We start from the raw sequence: 24180 nt of genomic DNA on the forward strand, positions 1-24180 counted from the left end.
TAAACATATGGGAAAAAGAATCTCATTAGTATTGTCTTTTAGATATAAGGTTGTTAGGATTATTCTGTATTTGCAATAATGGATGAACACAGTACAGGACTCCCGTGACAATACAATAGAGAGTTTGGGAAGTAACTAGAAGTTGATCAGTAATCGTCATATAGTTTACTGTACGGGAAAATACTAGGAGTATGGATACACCTAAGAAGTAACTCAATTTCTAGAATTCACCCCTTGCATATACAGTAGTCTTTATAGTAGTAGCAGTTTTAGGATTAACCCTCCGTCACATACAATAGGCCTGACAGGCACATCTCTTTTACTTTTATTTCTCCTTCCTCACCAGATTGTGAGGAAATCCCCTGCCTCCAGGTAGTCTCCTGTCTCTAGCAGCTCTGTGAAACCTCATACCACAGTTGGATTGCAGAGCTTCAGGAGGACAGATATAACTGCGCTAATCTCTCAGGCTCATTGTATGTGAACACGTCACACTCAATAAGGTTGGTATTTTATGTTTTTATTCATCACATGCTCTGCAAGTGTAATTTTTCTGGGGAAACTTCAGGATCTAATTCTGATTGAATATGTGTTTAATAGTACCTAAGGTACCTTAAAATTAAGTTTGTTTCCATAAATTTTCTTTGTAGAGTTGGGGACTATTTGGCAGGAGTTTTGAAATGTTTGTATTTCAGAGTTATTAGTTTTATGTTAAGTAAATGGGTTTTTTTTGCACCTGATTATGTGTAGTCTCTTTTATTACATCCCTATGAAGGTCACTGATCACTTTTAGAGCACTGAAATTGCAAACATTAGATATTATAGGTATTTTTCTAGCCTGCGCCTGACAGTCACATTGTATGTGAACTTGTTAGAACCGATATTGTATGTGACGGAGGGTTAAAAGGTTCTTTGCTGATTTAACGGTTTCATAAGACTATGAGATATGTCCAAACACTGCATTGGAAGATGTCTATTATTTTTTTAGACAGTAATTGTATATTAACTTATCTTTCGTAATGAATACTATAAACTGATGCTAATACTTTACCCGCAGTGCCCAGCGCCAGTCTCCTGCTACCTGCTTGACACTTGAACCGGTGATATATCCTAAGCCACTGTAAGTAAAGGAGCATAGTTAGGAAAGCTAAAAAAAAATTCTATATACCAAGTGAAATCACACATCATGCCAGAAACAAAAACTTTAAATAATGAAGAATTTAAAAGGGTTGTGTCCTTTATCTTTATTTTCAGGAAAGTGTTTAGGACAGTATTTTGTAGCACTTAAAGGAGTGGTCCACTACTCAGCATTAGTGGCCACAAAGCTGTAAAACTCAGAGGGAAGGCTTTTCTCAAATACCTTGTGTAGTACATTCTGCCTCTGAGTGTTGCTATTGCGGTCCTGCTCATCCTCATCACGTGACCCTCGGGCTCCGTGACTTCTGAGATCCGGTCATATCACATCAACTTCTAGTAGACCTGACATCACTGAGACCGGCCTCATTCTCCGTGAGTGACTGGGCTGTGGGCGCAGTTTCACCACTCGTCACAGCCTATCAGCTCGGCGCTCTCTCCTTCGCTGCAGAGCGCCGCAAGCAGGAGTGATGCTGGACAGTAATGAGCGGTGAAACTCCACCCATAGCCGAGTCACTCGAAGACTGGGTCCCTCCTTGGTGTTGTTGCGTCAACTAGAAGTTGACGTGACATCACCGGATCTCAGAGGTCATGGAGCCCGGGGGTTACTTGATGGGGATGAGAGGACTGCAATAGCACTGCTCTGAGTCAGAATGTACAACACAAGGTATTTGAAAAAAGCATTCCCTATGAGTTTTACAGCGATGTGGCCACTAATGCGGAGTAGTGAACCCCCTCTTTAATTATATATAAGTGTTATAGTTTAGTCTCCTCAGTCTGTTTGTAGCATTGTCTTCCTCGCAGATTGAATAGCTCTACAATTCTCAAAATGGCTGTTCATGGATGGACACGTGACCTGACCTCCTCCAATGAAATACATCTTTACTATGTGCAGTGTTTTTATATTGGTGGAGTCTGTCACATCAGCCATTGTACGGATAAGAAAAGCTCTTCAGTCTATGTGAAGAGCTGCACTAACAGAATAAAAAACATGTAAGGCCCTGTGCGCACACTGCGTTTTTTTGCCATGGTTTTTGCTGCAGAATTGGTGCTGTTTTTGTTCATAAGCTTCATGCAGTCCTTCCCCAGGAAAGTCTATGAAAAATCCAAAATGCTGTGCGCACGTTGCGTCTTTTTCCTTACAGGTTTTGCTGCAGAATTTCTGCTGCAAAAAGTAGCATGTGACTTTTTTTCTGTGTTTTTCCCTGTGTTTTGACAATTGACAATGCTAAAAAACTGTAGGGACAAAACCGCAAGGCATACCGCGGTAAGTCTGCACCAAAAACGCAGCATAACACCGGTAAAACCGCATGCATTTTTGGTGCGGTTCTTCCGCAGGTAGGTGCGTTTTTTGCTGGAGAAACAAATCTGCAGTGTGCTCTCATAGCCTAATTCTTATTTTTTAGTAAGTGCCACAAAATATTCAATAAAATAAAGTGGACAACCCTTTAATAATAGACTAATGCGGGCGTCACACGGTACGATCTATCGTGCGATCGCACGAGCGATCGTACCCACCCAAAGGCAAATCGCTGTCCGTGTCGCACAAAGTCGTTAAACCGCCATCACACGTACTTACCTGCTGAGTGACCTCGCTGTGGGTGGCGAGCATCCTCTTCCTGAAGGAGGAGGGACGTTCGGCGTCACAGCGACGTCACTCAGCGGCCGGCCAATAGAAGCGGAGGGGCGGAGATGAGCGGGACGTAAACATCCCGCCCACCTCCTTTCTTCCGCATAGCCGGCGGGTGCCGCGGGATGCAGGTAAGCTGTGTTCATCGTTCCCAGGGTGTCACACGGAGCGATGTGTGCTACCCTGGGTACGATGAACAACCAGCTCAAAGAAAAATAAACGAATTTTTAAAAATGAGCGAAGTGTGACAGATAAACGATTTGCACACGATTTGCAAACATTTTGTGTCGCTCGTGTCACACGGGACGACGTCGCAAACGATGCCGGATGTGTGTCACAAAAAACGTGACCCCGACGATGCATCGCACGATAGATCATCTCGTATTGACGCCCGCAATAGACCAGAAGACCCATGCGAAGCAGTGTTATCTAAATGTACTGTTTTCAGACTATATAAAAAAAATATACATACGGTATATATTTTTTAACCCTAGAACGCGTAAGCAATTCAATCTACCATAGAAAACAAATGACCTAGCAGGCTTGCGAGGCCCCAGGTATGCGTTCTAGGGTTAATAGATTTATGTAAAAAGTGAATATTATGCATTTTAGTTTGCAAAGGCCTAAAGGATAACAGCTTTGTCAGCTATTCACAGTGATCAGTGTAGACTGCATGAACTGTAAGGAAATAATCTCAGGGTGCCACTTTAGTATAGGAAATGGCCAAGAGGAACGTAGCTGCCACCCAGTCTGGTGCCTTAGAGAGCAAAAGTCAGCTATCGATGGGGTACAACATGCAAGTTATGGTCACGTGATATTTCTACTAAATAGTTATATATATATATAATATACAGCTTTTCTACTTGTTCTTGCCCCTGAATGGTTGTGTGTGAATTCTAGCCAAAGTAAAGGCTTTCAAGTCATGTCTCCAGAAGGCCACTGTGCCAATAAAAATTACCTAATGTCAAACAATGAGAATACGATAACAAAGAGCTGTAGGATGGAATTTTATGGTTACATTATTTTTAAGTCGAATTCTGACAACATTTTGGGAAATAGATACAGAAATATGGTTTATTACAAACTAATTATTACATAGGCTGTATCTTTATGTCACTGTTATACTGTATAATCTCATTATCTTGTTATATGCATAATAAGGCATGTCATTGCTCTTAATTAGTACTATAATTGGAAGACAAAGCGATATTCACAAAAAAAACCCCAAAACAAGTTATTTATTTTTAATGCCAGGGTCCTGTACATGTGAAGACGTTTCACAGAATAGTGGATATCTTGCTGATGGCTGTGGCTGACCGCTGGGACACTCAGCAATCCCAAGGTTGATGCTCTGAATTCCCAAGAGTAGGGCTCTGCAGTCCTATTTTGAATGGAGTAGAGATGTGCATACTCAACCTTTGCGCCACTCATTGTCTAAGGGACTGCCAGAAACATCCAAGCACTGAATTCGGCTGATTTCAGGACTGCGGGATAGCGAATAACTTGTTGGGTTTTTGTGACTAGCCCTTTAAGCTTACATGTAATGTGCACATCAGAGCACATCACCCCAATATGACATGCGTGTAGACGCCACAGGAGCAATGAGTCCCGTGATTAATGCAGCTGTTTAGTCACCACTGTAGCCATGTCAACAAAGGCCAGGGGCAACAGCAGATAGGTAGTGCTGGAGTGGCCAAGGGCAAGTAGTACTCGTTTTGTTATTTTTACAAAGGGCAAGTCTAAGGACTTAAATAGTTAAAGGTGGAAACCAGTAAAATAATGTTTCTGGGAACTATTTAGCCCACATAGCTCTTTTTTCTTTGTTTTTGCACAAATTGAAAGGGAAGTAGGGTCTGTCATCTTTAACATAGACTTAACCATATCTTGTTCATCTTCTTTAGTCTCATTCTTTATTCACATAATTTTTTTAAAGAAAAACAAACAAGAACAATGGGTTAATATGAACAGACAAAACCACAAAGCACTGACACATGTACAATGCATGCTCTGTATGGAAAGTGCTTGACTATAAATAGTCCTATCGGTTGTGCTGACTAAGAGCAGTCCCTGGTGAACACTTCATATATGCAGCGCAGTATGTTACCTTCCAAGAGGAATAGCAAAGTAGAAGACTGACAGCATAAGCGTGCGGGTGTTCTTGGTAAACAGATCTCCGATGATGGTGGGAGCGATGGTTGAATAGCTGGCCTCACCAATACCTACAAGTCCTCTGGAGAGTACAAGCAGCCAAAAATACTGTAAAAGAAAGACATTATGCACAGATTATTAATAAAGACTAAATACCAGGGTACAACAGTGCACATTTCACTACTCATTACTTGTGGCTTGGGAAGAGTTAATGCAGAAGCAATTTTCTTTGGTTGCCAAAGTAACTGGTAAGGGGGTATGTCATGGGAATACACAAGTATAAAAAAGAAGAAGCAGGGTGTGTATCGCCCGGCAGGGGTCCTATTATCAGCCAGACAATCCTGATAAACTAGGCAAAATCATTACACGGCTTTGTTTTGTCCCTTCTTTTGAGCCGCATGGTTAATCTTACGGTAAATTTGCCCTTGCCGGCAAAAAATAGGTATAAAGATTGCTGATTAATAAGGCGATAATGTAAGCATCAGCCGTACGAAGTATTAAAGATGGAATAATAGAAAAAGGACACTTTATCTACACACTAATGTAACCAATTTGGATTATATATAGGCTTTTAAATATTCCACATCATCAGAATTCAGACTATTGGCTAATTGAAATGTTAGTTGTGCATGGTCCAAACAGGTGGAGATACATTACATATATATATATATATATATACTAGAAGGTAGCCCAATTCTAACGCATCGGGTATTCTAGGATTTATTGTGTAGTTAATGTATGATTTTTGTTATATATATATATATATATATATATATATATATATATATATATATATATAGATCTTGTTGTGTGTAGTTGCCAAGTGTTTGTGTAGGGCGCTGTAAATGTTCTGGGTGTTGTCTGGGTGTGGGGGGGTGAGAGCGGTGTTGTTTGTGTGTTGCGTTGTGTGTTGCGTTGTTTGTGGAGCTCTGTGTGTCTTCAGCGTTGTGTGTGTGGTGCTGTGTGTGTTGCGCGGTTTGTGTGGGTGTGTGTGTGGGGTGCGTGTGTGTGTTTTGGTGGGAGGTATGTTTTGTGCAGTGTGTGTGTTGGAGGAGTAGTCCTGGGGGAGAGGTGTCTAATAGAAGGAGTAGTCCTGGGGGGAGGTGTCTAAAAGGTGGAGTAGTCCTGGGGGGGAGGTGTCTAATAGATGGAGTAGTCTTGGGGGGGAGGTGTCTAATAGGTGGAGTAGTCCTGGGGGGGAGGTGCATAGGTGCCCAATGTGTGCAGGGGGCATGGCCAAGCGGGCAAAGTGTGCGGGGGGGCGTGGCCGAGCGGGTAAAGTGTGTGGGGGGGCATGGCCGAGCGGGCAAAGTGTGCGGGGGGCGTGGCCGAGCGGGCAGTGTGCGGGGGGCGTGGCTGAGCGGAAAAAGTGTGCGGGGGGCGTGGCTGAGCGGGCAAAGTGTGCGGGGGGCATGGCCGAGCGGGCAAAGTGTGCGGGGGTCGTGGCCGAGCGGGTAAAGTGTGCGGGGGTCGTGGCCGGGCCGAGTGGGCAAAGTGTGCGGGGGAGCGTGGCCGAGCGGCCAAAGTGTGCGGGGGCGTGGCCGGGCCGAGCGGCCAATGCGTATATAATGTATCTCCACCTGTTTGAACCATGTACCACTAATATTTCAATAAGCCAATAGTCTACATTCTGATGATGTGGAATATTCTATTATGTTTACAGTGTACGATAGAAAAGGGGAATGGAAATTTAAAATAGGATTTCAAAAAGGTTTTTCATTAAGTGTCATTTTAATAATTCAGATAGGATCATCAAATGAACATTATCGTATGGGCTCATCCACAGTTGTATTATTGCTTATTTTGTATTGAGCCATAATAGTTCCTACACACAGGAACACGAGCCCTCTTCTGTACTCACATTTGCCTCCTACATCATATACAAGCACAAAAAGTTTCACTTTCAGGTTCCATATGAATCTGACACAAACAAAATTGTGGCCCGCTCCACCGAACTCAATTCACCACGGTGCTTATGGCAGACATTTTTCATAAATACCAAATACCTTAAGAGCCTGTGCACCCGGTGCGTTTTTTGAGAAATCTGCACCAAAATCTGCATGACTATCCTGAAGCTAGCAAAGTCTGTGTGATTTCTGAAGTGCTGTGCGTACATTGCTTTTTTTTCCCCTTGCAGCAGATCTGGTGCAGAAAAAAAAAACAACTGCAGTATGTCAATTTGCCATTGCCTTCACTAAAAAAAAAAAAAAAAAAAATGGAAAAAAAAGTACCAAAACTGCATGAGTTTTTTGGTGTGCGTTTTCAGCCAGAAGGTGCAGATTTGATGCAGAAAATGTCTGCACCAAATTTGCAGCGTCTGCACATACCCAGATACCCCAATACACAACTCTGCAGTTGTGTCAAAATATTGTGAATTTTTGGTGTTTATACGCCAGTCCAGGCTAGCTATTCTAATACGCCCGTGGCATGGGCTGGATTGGGCATGGTCACTAAAACAGTGTAACTTACTCCAGGAAAGTACGCCAATACCCGGCTGGCGTACATTTCTGGTAGTGGCACACACTGGGTACCAGACACGACTGATTCATTAAATCATGAAGGCTAGGTGTACACCAGCGAGCACTTCATTAAGACTGGTGGACGCTATGCCAGTATTAATGAATCTCCCCCTATATATTCAGATGTATTTTACTTTAAAGGTAACCTGTTGATGAATCAGAGCCAGACAGCAGAATCGTAGCCTGGTATGTTTTTCTTAGAAATGCTCCAACATTTCCCTTTAATTATGGAGATTAGAGCTAATTCCTAAAAAGGTATTCCATTTTTAGAAAAATAAATATTCGTACTACAGTATGGTGAAACGTTAAACATTTTTCTAATATACTTTCTGTATCAGTTCTTTTACAGGTTTCAAGATTTCCGCTTGCGGTCAGTCAATAAGGACCTTTATTATTTGCTTTAGATATAAAACTGTCCTGGTCATTGTGATGATTACACAGGCAATTTTAAAAATGAATGCAGAATTATTACTTTTCATCATATAGAGGATAACTATTATTTGCTGAAAATGTAATACCCCTTTAAGTCAAGCATTCATGCGACTGTCTAACCAGGGAAATTAGACACGTGCAGGTCTTGAAGGCCCATCAGCCTTTGTGATGGAGACCTAGGTCATTACACATTGATAAAACATTACGGTATTTCTTTGTAGTAGGTCTGTGTCCTTCAGGCTATACACTTTGTGTATTATTTACGCCGTCTGCATGAGAATAGGTAACTCCGCTGTGGGATTGCATGCCAATATTTGTCTTCATGCCTAAAGAGAAATCTGAAGGTGTCTGTGAATACAAGATGAAGGTGCTTCATCCACCAGGAGAAAGTGAAAAAGAATGCAAGCTTAAGACCCTTTACATCAGGATTTACATCGGGGGTCTACTATTGTACAGTCCTCTTCCAGCCAGTGAGCGTTGTAGTACCAGCAAAGGCCATCACAGAATGTGTCATGCCTGAAGCCATGACATTGGAGAAGGTTAAGTAGATCTTAGAAAGCTTAATTCTTCTAAGGGCCTCGAATTCAATATATTTTATAGAATCTATTTTTACAGTTATATCTCTATATAAATAAAGATAAAAAAAACCCATAAAATTGTGGAAACATTTAGGTCTTGATTCATCATCATCACAGTTTCTCCAGGTTTTTCCTTAGTAATTTGCTGTTTTTTTTAGTGGCTTTAGTATGTGCACCTTGTTTTGTATAAGTTTTGTGCCTTTATTAAGTTGCTTATCCAGATATTTTAGACAGATTTATAAAATGATACTTTTTCCAAGTGTCACTTTTGTTTTTTTTGGGGTGCATCTCACTCCAGTCCCTGCTTCGAGTAAGGTTTCTTGTGGAGGTGTTTTTTTTTTGGTGCAGTAGAAGACTAATGTGCAGCATTTTAAAGCATTTGCAACTTTTTGCACTAAAAAGTCATAAAAATTGAGAGCTGTTTTTTGATTTTGCACAAAATTCATGAATTTGTGTGTGCTAGTTTGCTGAATTTGGCGCAAACAAAAAACATCAAGAGACAAACCAGGAAATGCTTTAGTATATACCCCATGTGATGTGTGATTGAGTGCTTCCCAATTTATCTACTTGTGACTCTCACCCCAAACCTATAACTCCTAATGTATATGCCCACGGATCCTTTCATATTTGTGATGGCGGTGATATATGTGAAATGTTAATATAATCTCCTGTACCTAGTGCCTTGTGAATAACGAACATGAGAAATTAATAATAACTCATGTTTGAAGCATTCTTTGGTATTTAGTTCCTTCCTTTATCTGTTGCATTCTAGTGGGAAGGAAGTGATGAGCTCCACAGGAGCTAGCACCCATCGGGACTTACACACTGCCTACCCAGATCTTGGGAAAAAGAAAATAAGTAAAAGTAAGCAAATAATCACAAATGCTGAATATTACTCGCAGGATAGAATTTTTTTTAACTTTTTTTTTTTTTTTACTAAATCCTATGAAATACTGTAAGGAAAATATGCTTATATAGTAAATAAAGATGACCATATACATTGGAAGAACGTCAGCTGAACCCATTGCCAGGCCCGGCCAACAATCCAATTTGTTTTGGGGTGTGAAGACATTCCCAATGAATGATCGGGTAGTTCGATTTCAATATGTCCTATCCTTTGTTCTTCAGGGAGGTAAGCCACCACTCTCATCTTCCGTTTTAGAACATGCATAATCAGTTAAGCAGAGTCTGCATGTGTATGGGGTGTTCAGGAGAGATAGCTAGTGATCAGCTGACAGCGACCAAAAGAAACCACCAAGGCATGCATTTACTTAGTTTTCTAAAGCACTATAATAAGGCAACCATAGACGTGCATGGGGCTTTTATTGTGTTTATATACCGTATATATATATATATATATATATATATATATTTATATTCTTTGAATCCTTAGAAAGTGGCAATGTAAAGTACTGTCTACTAATCGGTCTGCCTCTAACTAAACTCTCCCCATTCCAATCTACCATGAACACAACAGCCGTGATCATATTTCTGTCCAACTGCTACACTGATGCCGCCACTCTGTACCAGTCTTTGCAGTGGTTGCCCATCCAATATAGAGTGCTAAATAAACTTATCAATCTTACCCTGAAAGCTCTCCACAGTCCTGCATTACCCTACATCACCTACTTCAACTCTGTCTATCACCCTACCTGTACTCTCCATTCAGTTGATGACCTGGTTTGGCTTAGACTAGCATCTTCCATAATCCGAACCTTCCAATCCCATCTCCAGGACTTCTCTCGTGCTGCATCATTTTCCTGGAAGGCACTACCCCAATCAATATAGTTAAATTCCTGTATCCACAGTTTCAAGCTTGCCCTGAAAAAACCTGGCTGAACCCTACATGACAAACACTTTAATTTTACATTTTGTGCCTCCCCTATCCTCTCCTTTCCTCACAGATTGTATGCTTGAGTTATTAGTTAAATATTTGAGTTCAGATTATGCTATACGAATACCAAGTACTGGTCCAGTATTCATCATGAATAATGAATCTAATGCAAGTCAATGGGGAACCCGAGCAATTTTGTTGAAGATTTCCCAGAAAAATGCTTGAGTTCCCCCATCTCTAGTTATGATGATTGGGAAGGATAGGTAAGAGATATTTCTACCAAGTTAGGAGCTGTCCCTGGCAATTTTATTAAACTTCTACATACCGAATGTTAAAATCATCAGATTTGGAGGCTGGATCAGGAATACTTAGAACAGAATAATAATAGTGGATATACTAAGAGGACCCAACAGAAGAATAATCTACAGCACACACATGAAACGGTCTAATGAAATAGCCGAGCTCTTTTATCTAACGCAGTAAGTTTGCTTTTATTTTGGTGCTAGTCCCTGTATTAATGTGATCCTCACACAGTAGATTCTGTAAATTAACACAATGAGAAAAAGTGCTTATTTCAGCTAATGTAATTCACAAAAAAACCTTGGTTCATTGAGGATATTAAACTGGGACATTTAGATAAAAAAAACAAACCTGAGGATATTCACAATGAATGAATAATGAGATGATGAGATGCCGTCCTTGCGTTCAGAGCAGTTTTTGGTTGTCTAATGGAAGAGTGTTAAAAACTTTCCATTCTAAATAAAAACACCACAGACTAGAATTAGATTTATGAGGAAAGAGGTCCCAGTTAGTGATGAGTGAGCATGCTCGCCACTGCTTGTTACTCGACCAAGCGTTGGGGTTCTCGGGCACAAATTGAGTACAGAGTATAATGGAAATCAATCGGAAACTGGAGCACTTTTAAACTCCGATGCTTGGTTGACTAACGAGCAGTGGCGAGAATGCGCACTCATCACTAATCCTGATGTAGTATGATTGAGAAGCTATGAGTAAAGAAGAAGAAGTGTCCTTAGATATGAGCTTTTCACCCTGTGAGATACTTGATCTTCCTTTATGTAACCTTAAAGTGGACACACATCAGACACTGACAGGATGGGTAGACAGTAATGACATCAGGCAGCGTTCGTTTGGCCTAGGTTGGGGGAAGATAAGCTACCGCCAGGGGCATACTCCCCTCTCAGTTAGGACTAAATGTGCACTTGTGAGAGATATTATTAGGAATAGCATATGTACAATATATTGAAGTAGTTGAAGGGGCTTTCCCTTAGCAGGACAATGGACAAGTCGGGTCCCAAAAAATCTCCCCCCACTAAATGATTTCCTATGGAGATATATTTGCTTCTAGTGAATATGTAGGAAGGGTCTGATTTCTTTGGTAATACAATGGAGATAAATTACAATCTGTGGAAACCTGCTAGAGTACTTTGGATGGATTGTAGGATCTTACAGTAGCTTGTTCTAAACAGAGTAAGGGTACCTTCACACTTAGCGATGCAGCAGCGATCCGACCAGCGATCTAACCTGGTCAGGATCGCTGCTGCATCGCTACATGGTCGCTGGTGAGCTGTCAAACAGGCAGATCTCACCAGCGACCAGTGAACAGCCCCCAGCCAGCAGCGACGTGCAAGCGACGCTGCGCTTGCACGGAGCCGCCGTCTGGAAGCTGCGGAGACTGGTAACTAAGGTAAACATCGGGTATGGTTACCTGATGTTTACCTTAGTTACCAGCTCACACCGCTTAGCTGTGTGTGCAGGGAGCAGGGAGCCGCGCACACTGAGCGCTGGCTCCTTGCTCTCCTAGCTGCTGTACACATCGGGTTAATTAACCCGATGTGTACAGCAGCTACATGTGCAGAGAGCCGGAGCCGGCAGCACAGGCAGCGTGAGAGCTGCAGAGGCTGGTAACTAAGGTAAATATCGGGTAACCACCTTGGTTACCCGATGTTTATCTTGGTTACAAGCTTACCTCAGCTGTCAGACGCCGGCTCCTGCTCCCTGCTCGCTTCATTTGTCGCTCTCTCGCTGTCACACACAGCGATCTGTGTGTCACAGCGGGAGAGCGCCTTTGAAGAAAACGAACCAGGGCTGTGTGTAACGAGCAGCGATCTCGCAGCAGGGGCCAGATCGCTGCTCATTGTCACACACAGCGAGATCGCTAATGAGGTCACTGCTGCGTCACAAAAAGCGTGACTCAGCAGCGATCTCGGCAGTGAGCTCGCTGTGTGTGAAGCACCCCTAAGCGTTCCTAGCACTTAGTGATCTATGTGGTTATGATTATCCACTTCAGTGATAGTCTTGTTCAATAAGGGTCTTTCTACACAGGCAAGTAATCTGCCCCTAAAATAAGTGCTGATCAATAATACAGCAGATCAACCAGAGCTCATTACTCTTCCATTATGTGCAAACTGTATGGAGATGAAGCATCTTCTCCCCCATACATTTTGATTGTTCTCAGCAGCTATCCTAGATTATACAAAGCAACATGCTGCAGACCAATAATGATTTTAAGGCCCTCATAAAAGATATGACAAGCAGACAAACAAATATCTGCATGTTTAGTAGCTGATTGCTGGCATTTATACACAGTGTAATTATGTTCTATTAAGGCAAGTATCGCCAAATATTCACCTGTATAAAAGGGTAACACAGAAACAATAAGCTCCAGCAGCAAGACATATACAAGTGGGGTGGTCATCTGTTTAATATGATGGGCCGAATGAATGATTGGCCAACAATTATTCCTCTTGATCCCCCTGCCCTCTATGTGCATGTTGGCTTGACTGGGCTGAAAATGCAGGTGTTCACAAAAGGGAGAGAGGTATATGGCACAGTACTGATCTGGTGGTGGAAGCCATAATAGAAAACATGGACAACTCTGGCAATGGCTTGTTTCCCATGAGAACAACATATGGCTCCCTACCTTTCTGACCGAGAGCCACATTCAGCTCAGAGGGTGGTGATCCACATTTAGGTCCCGCTGCTCACAGTAGTGACACCCAAAGTCCCATTACCAGTATAATGACAGCCAAAGCTTTCCCTCAGAAATCACCACATCGAGACAGTATACCAATATCTAAGGGTTCCTACCTCTATTTAAGCGGGCTTTACACGCTACGATATGTCAAACGATATGTCGTCGGGGTCACGTTGTAAGTGACGCACATCCGGCGCCGTTTGACATATCGTAGCGTGTGACAGCTACGAGCGTCTGTTAACGAGCAAAAATACTCACCTTATCGTTGCTCGTTGACACGTCGCTCATTTTCTAAATATCGCACGTCCTTCTCTGCGCCGGTTGTTCATCATTCCCGGGGCAGCACACGTTGCTCCGTGTGACACCCCGGGAACGCTGAACTGCAGCTTACCTGCGTCCCGCTGGCAATGCGGAAGGAAGAAGGTGGGCGGGATGTTTATGTCCCGCTCATCTCCGCCCCTCTGCTTCTATTGGCCGGCCGCTGTGTGACGTCGCTGTGATGCCGAACGTCCCTCCCCCTTCAGGAAGTGGATGTTCGACGCCCACAGCGAGGTCGTTTGAAAGGTAAGTACGTAAGACGGGGGGTTAAAACATTGTGCGACAGGGCTACAAATTGCCCGTGCCACACAAACGATGGGGGCGGGTGCTATCGCAAATGCGATTGCACGATTAATTGCACTGTGTAAAGCAGCCTTTAGATCTATTCTTCTGTGTGGGACTACTCACAAATGTCACCATCTGGAGACTTGCTCTTCACACCTGTTTGCAAGACCTGGTGCAAATGCACCAAGCTATCAGACAGCCAGGAGCCAAACATCATGGGCCAGCGAGTCACATGTGGCTCCCGAACCACAGGTTGGGGACCCCTATAGGGCAAGTTGAAATTCAACATTTCCAATTCTTTGTTCCCCAACAGCTGTCATTGGGGAATTGTTGGCGCTAACCCATAGACAATAGGCTGGTTCTTCCAAAATTGTTGGGTTCAGCCAACATTTATTTACGCATGCTGCCATCTTAAGGTTTCTATCAGAACCACTATCCTCAATGTGCTAGATTTCATTCTAACTAAGCAAAAAAAAAAAAAAAGACTGTATTTGAGAGATCAATTTTAATTCCTGTAAATGTACTAACTCCTGTGCATTATGCTCAGCTCAGGGGAAATCTCCTGGCACAGGTGCTTTTTAACCTTGGCATTGTAATCAGTGTGATCACATACTGTACACTGCCTGCTATGAGCTTTAGGAAAATAAAACAAAAGACTATAGATGTAGTCACGCAGGAAACATCAGAGGAGGGTGTGACAAAACATGTGCTACTGGAATGCAAATATTAAAATGAAAAAGAAAGCCTTAGAATGGCGGTGACTCTCCGTGTTTAAAGTTAATCTCTGTAGGAATGTGACACCTCTCACATTTCAACCTCATGCAGCCTTGTAATTCTCTGGAGCGGTTATGTCATAATTACTACTAAAGAGAAGATGACAGGTTGAAACAAAGTCTAAGCCGGTGCCATATAAAAGAGGATTCTGGAATAACAAAGAAGAGTAATTACCAGGAACATGTACTACCACTACACGTTGGGTTCACCTGATCCTGGCCTAGAGTGTCAATACCTGCAGTGTTCTCTTTTCAGCTGAGCAAATACATTTTTATTAGTGTCTAAGAATGTGACCTAACTAGATCACATATCTTTATAATACCCAATATGAGCCTTTACATGGAGGTAGCCTTAGGGGTACTTTGCACACTACGACATCGCAGCTGCGATGTCGGTGGGGTCAAATCGAAAGTGACGCACATCCGGCGTCGCTGTCGACATCGGAGTGTGTAAATCGTTTTTGATACGATTAACGAGCGCAAAAGCGTCTAAATCGTATTATCGGTGTAGCGTCGGTCATTTCCATAATTTCGGAAGGACCGATGTTACGATGTTGTTCCTCGTTCCTGCGGCAGCAGACATCTCTTTGTGTGAAGCCGCAGGAGTGAGGAACATCTCCTACCTGCCTCCACCGGCTATGCGGAAGGAAGGAGGTGAGCGGGATGTTTACGTCCCGCTCATCTCCGCCCCTCCACTTCTATTGCCCGCCTGCCGTGTGACGTCGCTGTGACGCCGCATGACCCGCCCCCTTAGGAAGGAGGCGGGTCGCCGGCCAGAGCGACGTCGCAGGGCAGGAAAGTGCGTGTGAAGCTGCCGTAGCGATAATGGTCGCTATGGCAGCTATCACAAGAGATCGCATGTGCGACAGGGGCGAGGACTATCGCGCTCTGCATCGCTACCATCGGCTTGCGATGTCGTAGTGTTCAAAGTACCCCTTAGAGTAGATCTGTAAAGTTGGTCCAATACGAGTAACAGCTCCTATTTATAATCTCTCTTTTCACCACTCACACCTAGGAACCCATTAAGACATTTCGATTGAAGGCGTTTTCCCCTGAACAAAGTACATTTCAGTTAATAGATCTTGGAACAATAATAACAGTTGTATGTGTTAAAAATATTCCTTAGCGGAGATAATCTTATAAATGTGCCCCTGCTATGTACTTGGTAATAGTTGTGTTCAACCATGCAGAGGTGCTCTAGTTGGTACTTCCAACAACTCCTGGATGGGTGGTGAGGAGGGAAGCATAAGTCACATATAATAAGTGAGTATACAGATGAAACAGGTTGAGTTTGCAGCTGCTATTTTCTTTCTGTTTTATCAGTAGTATTTTTGCCATGTCACCAGTCATGGAGCTCATCATAAGTCGAGTCAGAGACATATAAGCTCGGCGGCCCCTGGAGCTACTACCTCAGTGACTTGATTTATGTTGAGCTCAGAGGATTGGGGACATGGCAGAAACAATCCCTGCTGTGTTACTGCAGGCAGGGGAAAGGTGTTACCTTAAAAAGTATCATCTGCCAGCCCCAGTTGTCTGTATACTCACTTATCATAAGTGACTTCTGCTTCCCTCCCATTGGGCAGGAGCTGTGCTTTGTGTTGATTATGAACTAAAGTAGTGTCGCATTGTTAGACACGTTACTTAAAAAGTATCCACTGCCAGCCTCAGTTGTCTGTATACTCACTTATAAGTGACTTCTGCTTCCCTCTCATCGGGCAGGAGCTGTGATATGTGTCAATTATGAACTGAAATAGCGCCGCATGGCCAGACACAGCCATTACACAGTGTACATGTATACATGTATAGGATTATACTAAGGGTATGTAAGGGTACATGTATAGGATTATCTCAACACAGGGACATTATTATATGTATTATATGTATACATTATTATATGTAATATAATAATAATGTATTATATGTATACATTATTATATGTATTATATGTAAGGGTACATGTATAGGATTATCTCAACACAAGGACATTATTTCTTATAGTGTGATATCCTAAATTAACATTATTGCATCAATCCAATGATTTTAAGGAAAAAAAAAACATCAGCAATGAATGTGTGTGTGTGTGTGTGTGTGTGTGTGTGTGTGCATAATATATGAAGAAGATAGTAGTTCTTCTGCACTGCCCGTGTGACCAACAACGATGAGCTAGATGAAAAAATTGACAGATTTATTAATCTATGCGTTTCAGAGCGATCCAACCTCTTCCTCACGATAAAACTATATACATTAATTATGGTTTATCCTGAGGAATGGACCACATTGCTCCGAAACGCGAAGATTAATAAACTTTTCGATTTTTCATCTGACTCATCGGTTTTGGTCACACAGGTAGTGCAGAGGAACCACTATCTTCTTCATATTTTCTGACTCGGTATCTCTACACATGTGGATGTGTAGTAGCCTTTACATCTACATAGTGGTTGTGTCTCATACAACCACCCCAGGTGAGGAACTCATCTATTCCCCTCACACGTTTGTATCAGGTATAACCCTATTGTGCTTCTAATTTTCACTTGTAGTTTTATTCTGTATATGTATATATATATATATATATATATATATATATATATATATTTATATATCAGAAAGAAGGAATATGAGAAGCTGGAGAAATACCAGGGTCTTAAAGAACAACTGGAGAAGATGTGGAAGGTGAAGGTAACAGTGATTCCAGTGGTGATAGGAACACTTGGAGCAGTGACCCCTAGGTTGGAAAAATGGCTGCAACAGATTCCAGGAGCAACATCTGAACTCTCTGTCCAGAAAAGCGCAGTGTTGGGAACAGCTAAGATCTTGCGCAGAACCCTCAAACTCCCAGGCCTCTGGTAGAGGACCGGAGAATGAGGAAGGACAAAACCACCCACAGGGGGTGAGAAGGTAGGTTTTTCGGTTTTCTATATATACATATACATATATAGAGAGAGAGAAAGAGAGGAGAGAGAGAGGAGAGGATAGAGAGAGAGGGGAGCGGATAGAGAGAGAGAGGATAGAGAGAGAGAGAAGAGAGAGAGGAGAGAGAGAGGAGAGAGAGAGGGAGGGGTAAAGAGGGAGAGAGAGAGAGAGGGGGAGAGAGGGAGAGAGAGGGACAGAGAGAGGCGAGGGGAGAGAGGAGAGAGAGGAGAGGGAGGAGAGAGGAGAGAGAGGGGAGAGGAGAGAGAGGAGAGAGAGAGGAGAGAGAGAGGAGAGAGAGAGGAGAGAGAGAGGAGAGAGAGGAGAGAGAGAGGAGAGAGAGAGGAGAGAGAGAGGAGAGAGAGAGGAGAGAGAGAGGAGAGAGAGAGGAGAGAGAGAGAGACACAGACAGACAGACAGACAGACAGACAGACAGACAATCTGTAAATTCCTGCATGACAATATTTTGGTTGTCTAATACAAACCGTATGTTAGTACGATACATGGAGTTTCTATCCAGTGAGTTGTTATAAGGAAGACATTACGGTATTGATTCTTTCATTCCTGTAACATTTCTTCCCAATGTGACACAAGATGACTAAATGTCTTTTTACCATAACCTGGGTTGCCAGAAATTACAGAACAGTCTGTAAAAACAGAGCACTTTTTTGCTCTATACATAAACAATATTTATGGTGTCTGTGATTTTTTTGAAGCTGAAGAAATATATATAGATTATTTTGACAGCCATTATGATCATTTTACAATTTAAAGTGAATGCTACTAATGTCTTATAAGAATTATGGGCTGTAGACATAAATCACTTATAATCATAAGGATTAGTAATGGCTTTCCAATGGGTCCGTGAAAATTGTTGTCTATGTTTTTTTGAGGTTTTCCAGAATTTTTTTTAAAAAAAGTCAAGTTGGCAACCCTGCATCACACAGTTTGGTCCATTGATATTCTACCTGTTTTGAGATGAAGGAACTTGAGAAGGTGATGGCCGACCAGAAGAATATCCCACAGCTCAGGATCACTTTTCTGTTGAAGCGGTCTCCTAAGTAACCAAATATGGGAGCTGCCACCATGAAGCTACAGATGAAAACTGCCAAAGAAAAGTAACCGTTAGTGACAGATGATCACTGCACTTACTGAATATATAACCATAGTTACTGGAGAAGGCAACAAAAAACAGCAAAAACACCAACGCACTAAAATGTCCAGGGTCATTACACTGACAAATGATTGTTTTTTTTGTAGATAAGTAAGAAGAGTCTTAAGAAGTGATATCATTTTGGCAGGAATAGACAGAATACCAGCACGGAAGTCATGTAAAACACCATATATTAAATACATAAAAATTGTCCCTTTGAGGGACAGTGTGGAGATAGATAATGAAAGGAAAGACAATAGAGAGAGGACAGCATGGTATAGGCCGTGGGTTCATAAGGGCATATGGTGTGGCAATTATAGCTGATAACGATGGACGGTGTGGTGGTTATAGTTGATTAAGGAGGACAGTGTGGAGACCAAATACCATAAGAGGCATATTTAGGTTATATTATGGACAGATATGTTATGCAGAGAGCATTATAATGACACTCTTATTTTTAAGGGCACCGTGTGATGAGGTGCTGCAGAAGACCGTATAGGAGGGAAGTCTGGAGAGACGAGCTGTGGATGTAAAAATTCATCATATCATTTGGACAAGATAGAGACAAAAAGAAAGAGAATGACTCCAATTAGAGAAAAAGTCACCTATAAAAGGTAACTGGATGTAAATGTTTACTTGTTGCTACTGACTACATCTTGTCAGTACTGTGGTTCCTGTATGGTCCACAGTCTGATGATGGCTGATGACAAGAACTCCTAGTATCTAGTTGTAGGTTCATGTGATATAAATGTCTATGGGGTTTATTTGATTTGACATTACAATTGATTGCTGTAGTAGGCTTAGTGATGTCACGTACTGATGGTAGTTTTTGTGGCATAAACTTGTACTGATGGTACTGGTGTTATATTTATATACTGATAGTGGTGCTTGTGATGTATTCATGTACTGATTATGGTTCTGGTGATGCATTAATGAAGTGCTGGTGGTTCTGTGGATGCATTTATACGCTGATGATGGTTCTGGTGCTGTATTAATGTACCGATGGTGGTTCTAGTGACCTATTTATTTAAAGATCATGGTTCTGGTGCTGTATTTATGTACTATTGATGGCTCTAGTTTTCTATTTACATACTGAAGATGATAATGGGTTTTGTATTCATGTACTAATGATGATAATGAGTACAGCACCATAACTATCATCAGTACATGAGTACATCACTAGAGCCATCAATAGTACATGAATACGGCACCAGGACAACTATCACTACATAAACCACCATCAATACAGGAATATGACAACAGATGCACCAACAGCACATGAATACATTAACAGAACCACTCTGTACATGAATATGACACCAGAACTACCATCAGTTTTGCTGCAAACTGTATTTGTCGTTTGACTGATACAAAAACCATCATATGTATCCTTTTATCTATAATGAATTCTGTTTATTTTCCATTAGGTTCTCAGCCAAATGCTGGATAAAATTTAAATCTAACAGAACCATTTTAGGTAAGCTATATTAGTTTCCATCATTGTCCTTGGGTCTGACATTTAAAATATAGGATATCAGAGATGAATATCACTAATACTCCCTTTGTATTGTGTAAATGTTCTACAAACAATGAATGATTCTATACCCAACTTTTAAATTGGGCCCCCTGTTGAGCCTCACCTCTAAAGTACACCACTTTTTTTTCCTTTAGCTAATATTTTGGGGCAAAAAAAGTTAATTCTAGAAGAAGTGGTTGTCAGAGATTTTGACTTGACCCACCGGAGGGAGGAGTGTTATATTATTGCGATCTTATTACTTTAGTCTCTAAACCACCAAAATATTTAGTCCCAGCTCTGCTGCTATGTACAATGTAATGGCGGTTTCTGACCATGCAGGGACATGGTTTGATCATACCACATCTCCTGGGCCAGGGAGATTGTAAAAAAGTATACAGTAATTCTTACTTTCTGGTAAACAACATTTTTTAACAATAGGCAGGAAAATGTTTTACCTCACAAAAAATAATCTACAATCCCATGATGTAATAATATCTGTATAATCTCTTTTCCATCCTCCCCTGCCCAGGAGCTGTGGAATGATCATATCATATCCGTGTACAGTCAGACATGGCAATTACACAGTGTTGAGCAGGGACACATATATAAGATTATCTCAGCATAGGAACATTTTTAATAATAACTTCCATTTGTTTAATTTATTATTCCAAGATCTATTGATTAAAATTAACTTTCTTTGGTAGTGGGAAAACCACTTTAAAGGGAACCTGTCAGGTCCCATGAGTGCTGATCTAAAACAGGGTGATGTGTGGCCTAGAAACCCCTTCCTACCCATCCCTGTGTTTTAATATTGTGTAATATGAATGTATAAAAAACGTTTTATTACTTACATGTTCCCTATGTAAATGATCAGAGGCTCTAGCCCCCTGGGAGTCGCATTACCCCATGGGCGTTTGCATTCTTTCCGTGGTATCTCGGCCCTGTGAGCATGATACCATGTATTTACATGAGCGACATCACCGTCAGCTCCTTGAGATCCCGCGTGCGCGCTTGCCATTCCCAGAGCATTGTTATCCGGGTGCTTGCTTTCCGGCTTCAGACGCACTCTGTGTATGGTTGGAGCCGCAGGAGTCTTCTGAGCATATGCAGTGCGCGTATGAAGCAGACAACCAAGTACCCGGATAACAAGGCTGCGGGAATGGTAAGCAACACGTGCGGAATCTCAAGGAGCTGATGGTGACGTCGCTCATGTAAATCCATGGTATCACGCCCACAGGGGCGTGATATTACGGAAAGCATGTAAACGCCCACGGGGCAAAGCGACGCCCAGGGGACTACAGCCTCTAATCATAGGGACCATGTAAGTAATAAAACATTTTTTATACATTCATATTACACAATATTACAACACAGGGATGGGTAGGAAGGGGTTACTAGGCCACACATCACCCTGCTTCTAGGTCAGAACGCATATGAGACCTGACAGGTTCCCTTTAACTGAAAGAAAACAAGGAATTAAGGGGAATTGAATGTCCAGCAAAAGTAAAGATCCTGTAGCACATAATTAAAATAGAATTACTGTCTAGACAAGGTGTTGCTATTTTTACATGTACATGTTATTTAGGAATAGAAATAAAGGTGGCTAAACATAAAATTAAGTATAAGGTAAGAGTAAATCCTAGTCTACTCCACCTGGGCAAAACGCATAGTACTAGATTAATGCATATGTGAAATTTAAAAGGACCCAAGCAAAATCATGGACATTCCTGAACTTGTTGACTTCAAAATAAATGATAGTGTAGACTATAATGGCCGAATGTGCGAGATCAGTGTTCACAATGTGGAAAAAAGCAGCTTTTCAACAATCTGATAGAGCTCATATGTCCACAATGATTATAAATATAAACACACTAGATAGATAGATAGAGAGATAGATTAGATAAGATAGATAGATAGATAGATAGAGGGATAGATAAGATAGATAGGATAGATAAGATATATAGATAAGATAGTTAGATAAGATAGATAGGATAGATAGATAGATAGATAGATAGATAGATAGATAGGATAGATAACATAGTTAGATAAGATAGATAGGATAGATAGATAGGATAGGTAGATAAGATAGAATAGATAGATAAGATAGATAGATAGATACGATATATAGATAAGATAGATAGATAGGATAGGTAGATAAGATAGATAGATAAGATAGATAAGATAGTTAGATAAGATAGATAGATAGGATAGATAGATGAGATAGACAGATAAGATATAGATTAGATAGATAGGATAGATAGATAAGATAGTTAGATAAGATAGATATATAGATAGATAGGATAGATAGATAGATAGCTAGATAAGATAGATATATAAGATAGATAAGATAGATAAGATAGATAGATAAGATAGATAAGATAGATAGATAATATAGATGAGATAGATAGATAAGATAGATGAGATAGATAAGATAGATAAGATAGATAGATAGATAAGATAGATAAGATAGATTGATTTAGAATTGGCCAAAAAGATTCACGGGACCCAGGTCAAGGGGCAATGTCAGTAGTCCTTCCAAACAATGCACTATAATATATTTTATTATACATGGCTATATTGAGAACCCGACTATAATATTTTTCTTTACAGACACGATGATATTCTATCTTCATTTTAGCAGCCTTTTGAAGTTGACGGAAGTGTGTCTTCCCCTATAATCGTTAGCTTATCAGAAATATTTCAATTCAGTAGGTTCCTTAACAAGCTGTAGACATCCTTGGTGATAATCTCACTTTTCATCTGGTTATGTTTGTTGAAAATAAGCAATAGTCTACACAAAACTCAAAAAGCAAGTAAAACTGCTTATAATTAATACGTGCTAATGTTTTGATAAGTTGTTCAGAGCTAGTGGGAAAGAAATTCCCTCCCGAGGGGTGAAAAGTACAATATTCTCTGTTTTGACAGCCCACACTAAACACTGAAACTGTGATAATATTTGTTACTGTCTAGAGAACTGAATCTCACCGACATCAAGTGTTTACATAGCATAAGAGTATATATAATTATGTACTTGAGGATTGAATACAAATAAAAAAGTATGGGATAATAAAAACTGTCAGACTATCATTGTGTTCTCTTAGGTCTAAAGCAAGGCACACCCTTATCTAGTACACCTGTCTGGGTTTGTCATACGGGTCTGGATCAGAGAGAAAATTTCTATGTGGTTCTACCTGCTGCCATATATGATATCTCTTATAACCCCCCCCCCTATAACCTTCCCTTCCAAGAAAACGCCATTCAGCAAACACATCACATATTGTAAATTATTTACAGATCTTTTGATCCATTTACTATGACAAGAAAAATTGTCCATAAAAAAAGAAGAAAAAAATAAATTTGTGCGTGAAGATAAAACCCAAAACATATCTATACTTGATATGGTGATGCCTATACGACACTCAGAATGTTAATTACTCAAGAATAAAGTGTTAATAGGAATCTTATTAAAATGATAAGGACAAGGGGTAGTGGAAGCTCACCATTGATTCAGTAGACCCACAGGTGCACAGACCTGGCTTGGTAACCATGAAAAAAAGAGGAAAAAGTCCTGACCACAATTTTCCTTAAAACTTCGTATGTTCTTCTTTATTGAAACATCACATGCACAGTATTACAAAGATGTGTATACCCATGATGTGGACTCTATAAGGCCCCCAGACTTTTTCCTCTTTTTTCCTTAATAGGAATCTGTCATTTGATTCATGAAGCCCAAACCAAGGACAGCATGAATCAGACATTGGCTGTGTTATTGCAGCCGTGTTTGAAAACATACTTAGAATCCAGTCCAGGGACTAAGCGTTTTGGCTAACTAGCCCTAGGCAGGTCCCCCTCCGCCAGATACTTTTCTCAATACTTATCTCAGTATGTACACATGTAGGGGGAGACCTGCTAGTCAAGGGGAGAGGGGAGGTATGGAAGCTGTCAGAGACCTGCCTGCCTA

At 41.2% G+C, this 24180-nt stretch overlaps 1 protein-coding gene across 4 annotated transcripts in view; it reads right to left on the reverse strand.

The window, feature by feature from the left end:
* Positions 1-24180, reverse strand: part of SPNS2 (SPNS lysolipid transporter 2, sphingosine-1-phosphate) — a 180015-nt gene that overhangs the window by 47111 nt on the left and 108724 nt on the right. For all 4 annotated transcript variants that reach the window (XR_012750524.1, XM_075336368.1, XM_075336370.1 and 1 more), the window contains exons 3-5: positions 18519-18655; positions 4866-5017; positions 1049-1115 (exon numbers count right to left, since the gene is read on the reverse strand). Coding sequence is in view for 3 of the 4 variants with exons in the window: in XM_075336368.1 (XP_075192483.1) it covers positions 1049-1115; positions 4866-5017; positions 18519-18655 (356 nt within the window). In the remaining variant the exon portion in view is untranslated. The remainder of the gene's footprint in view (positions 1-1048; positions 1116-4865; positions 5018-18518; positions 18656-24180) is intronic.

The sequence above is a fragment of the Anomaloglossus baeobatrachus genome, chromosome 2 (genome assembly GCF_048569485.1).
Source record: "Anomaloglossus baeobatrachus isolate aAnoBae1 chromosome 2, aAnoBae1.hap1, whole genome shotgun sequence".
NCBI lineage: Eukaryota > Metazoa > Chordata > Amphibia > Anura > Aromobatidae > Anomaloglossus > Anomaloglossus baeobatrachus.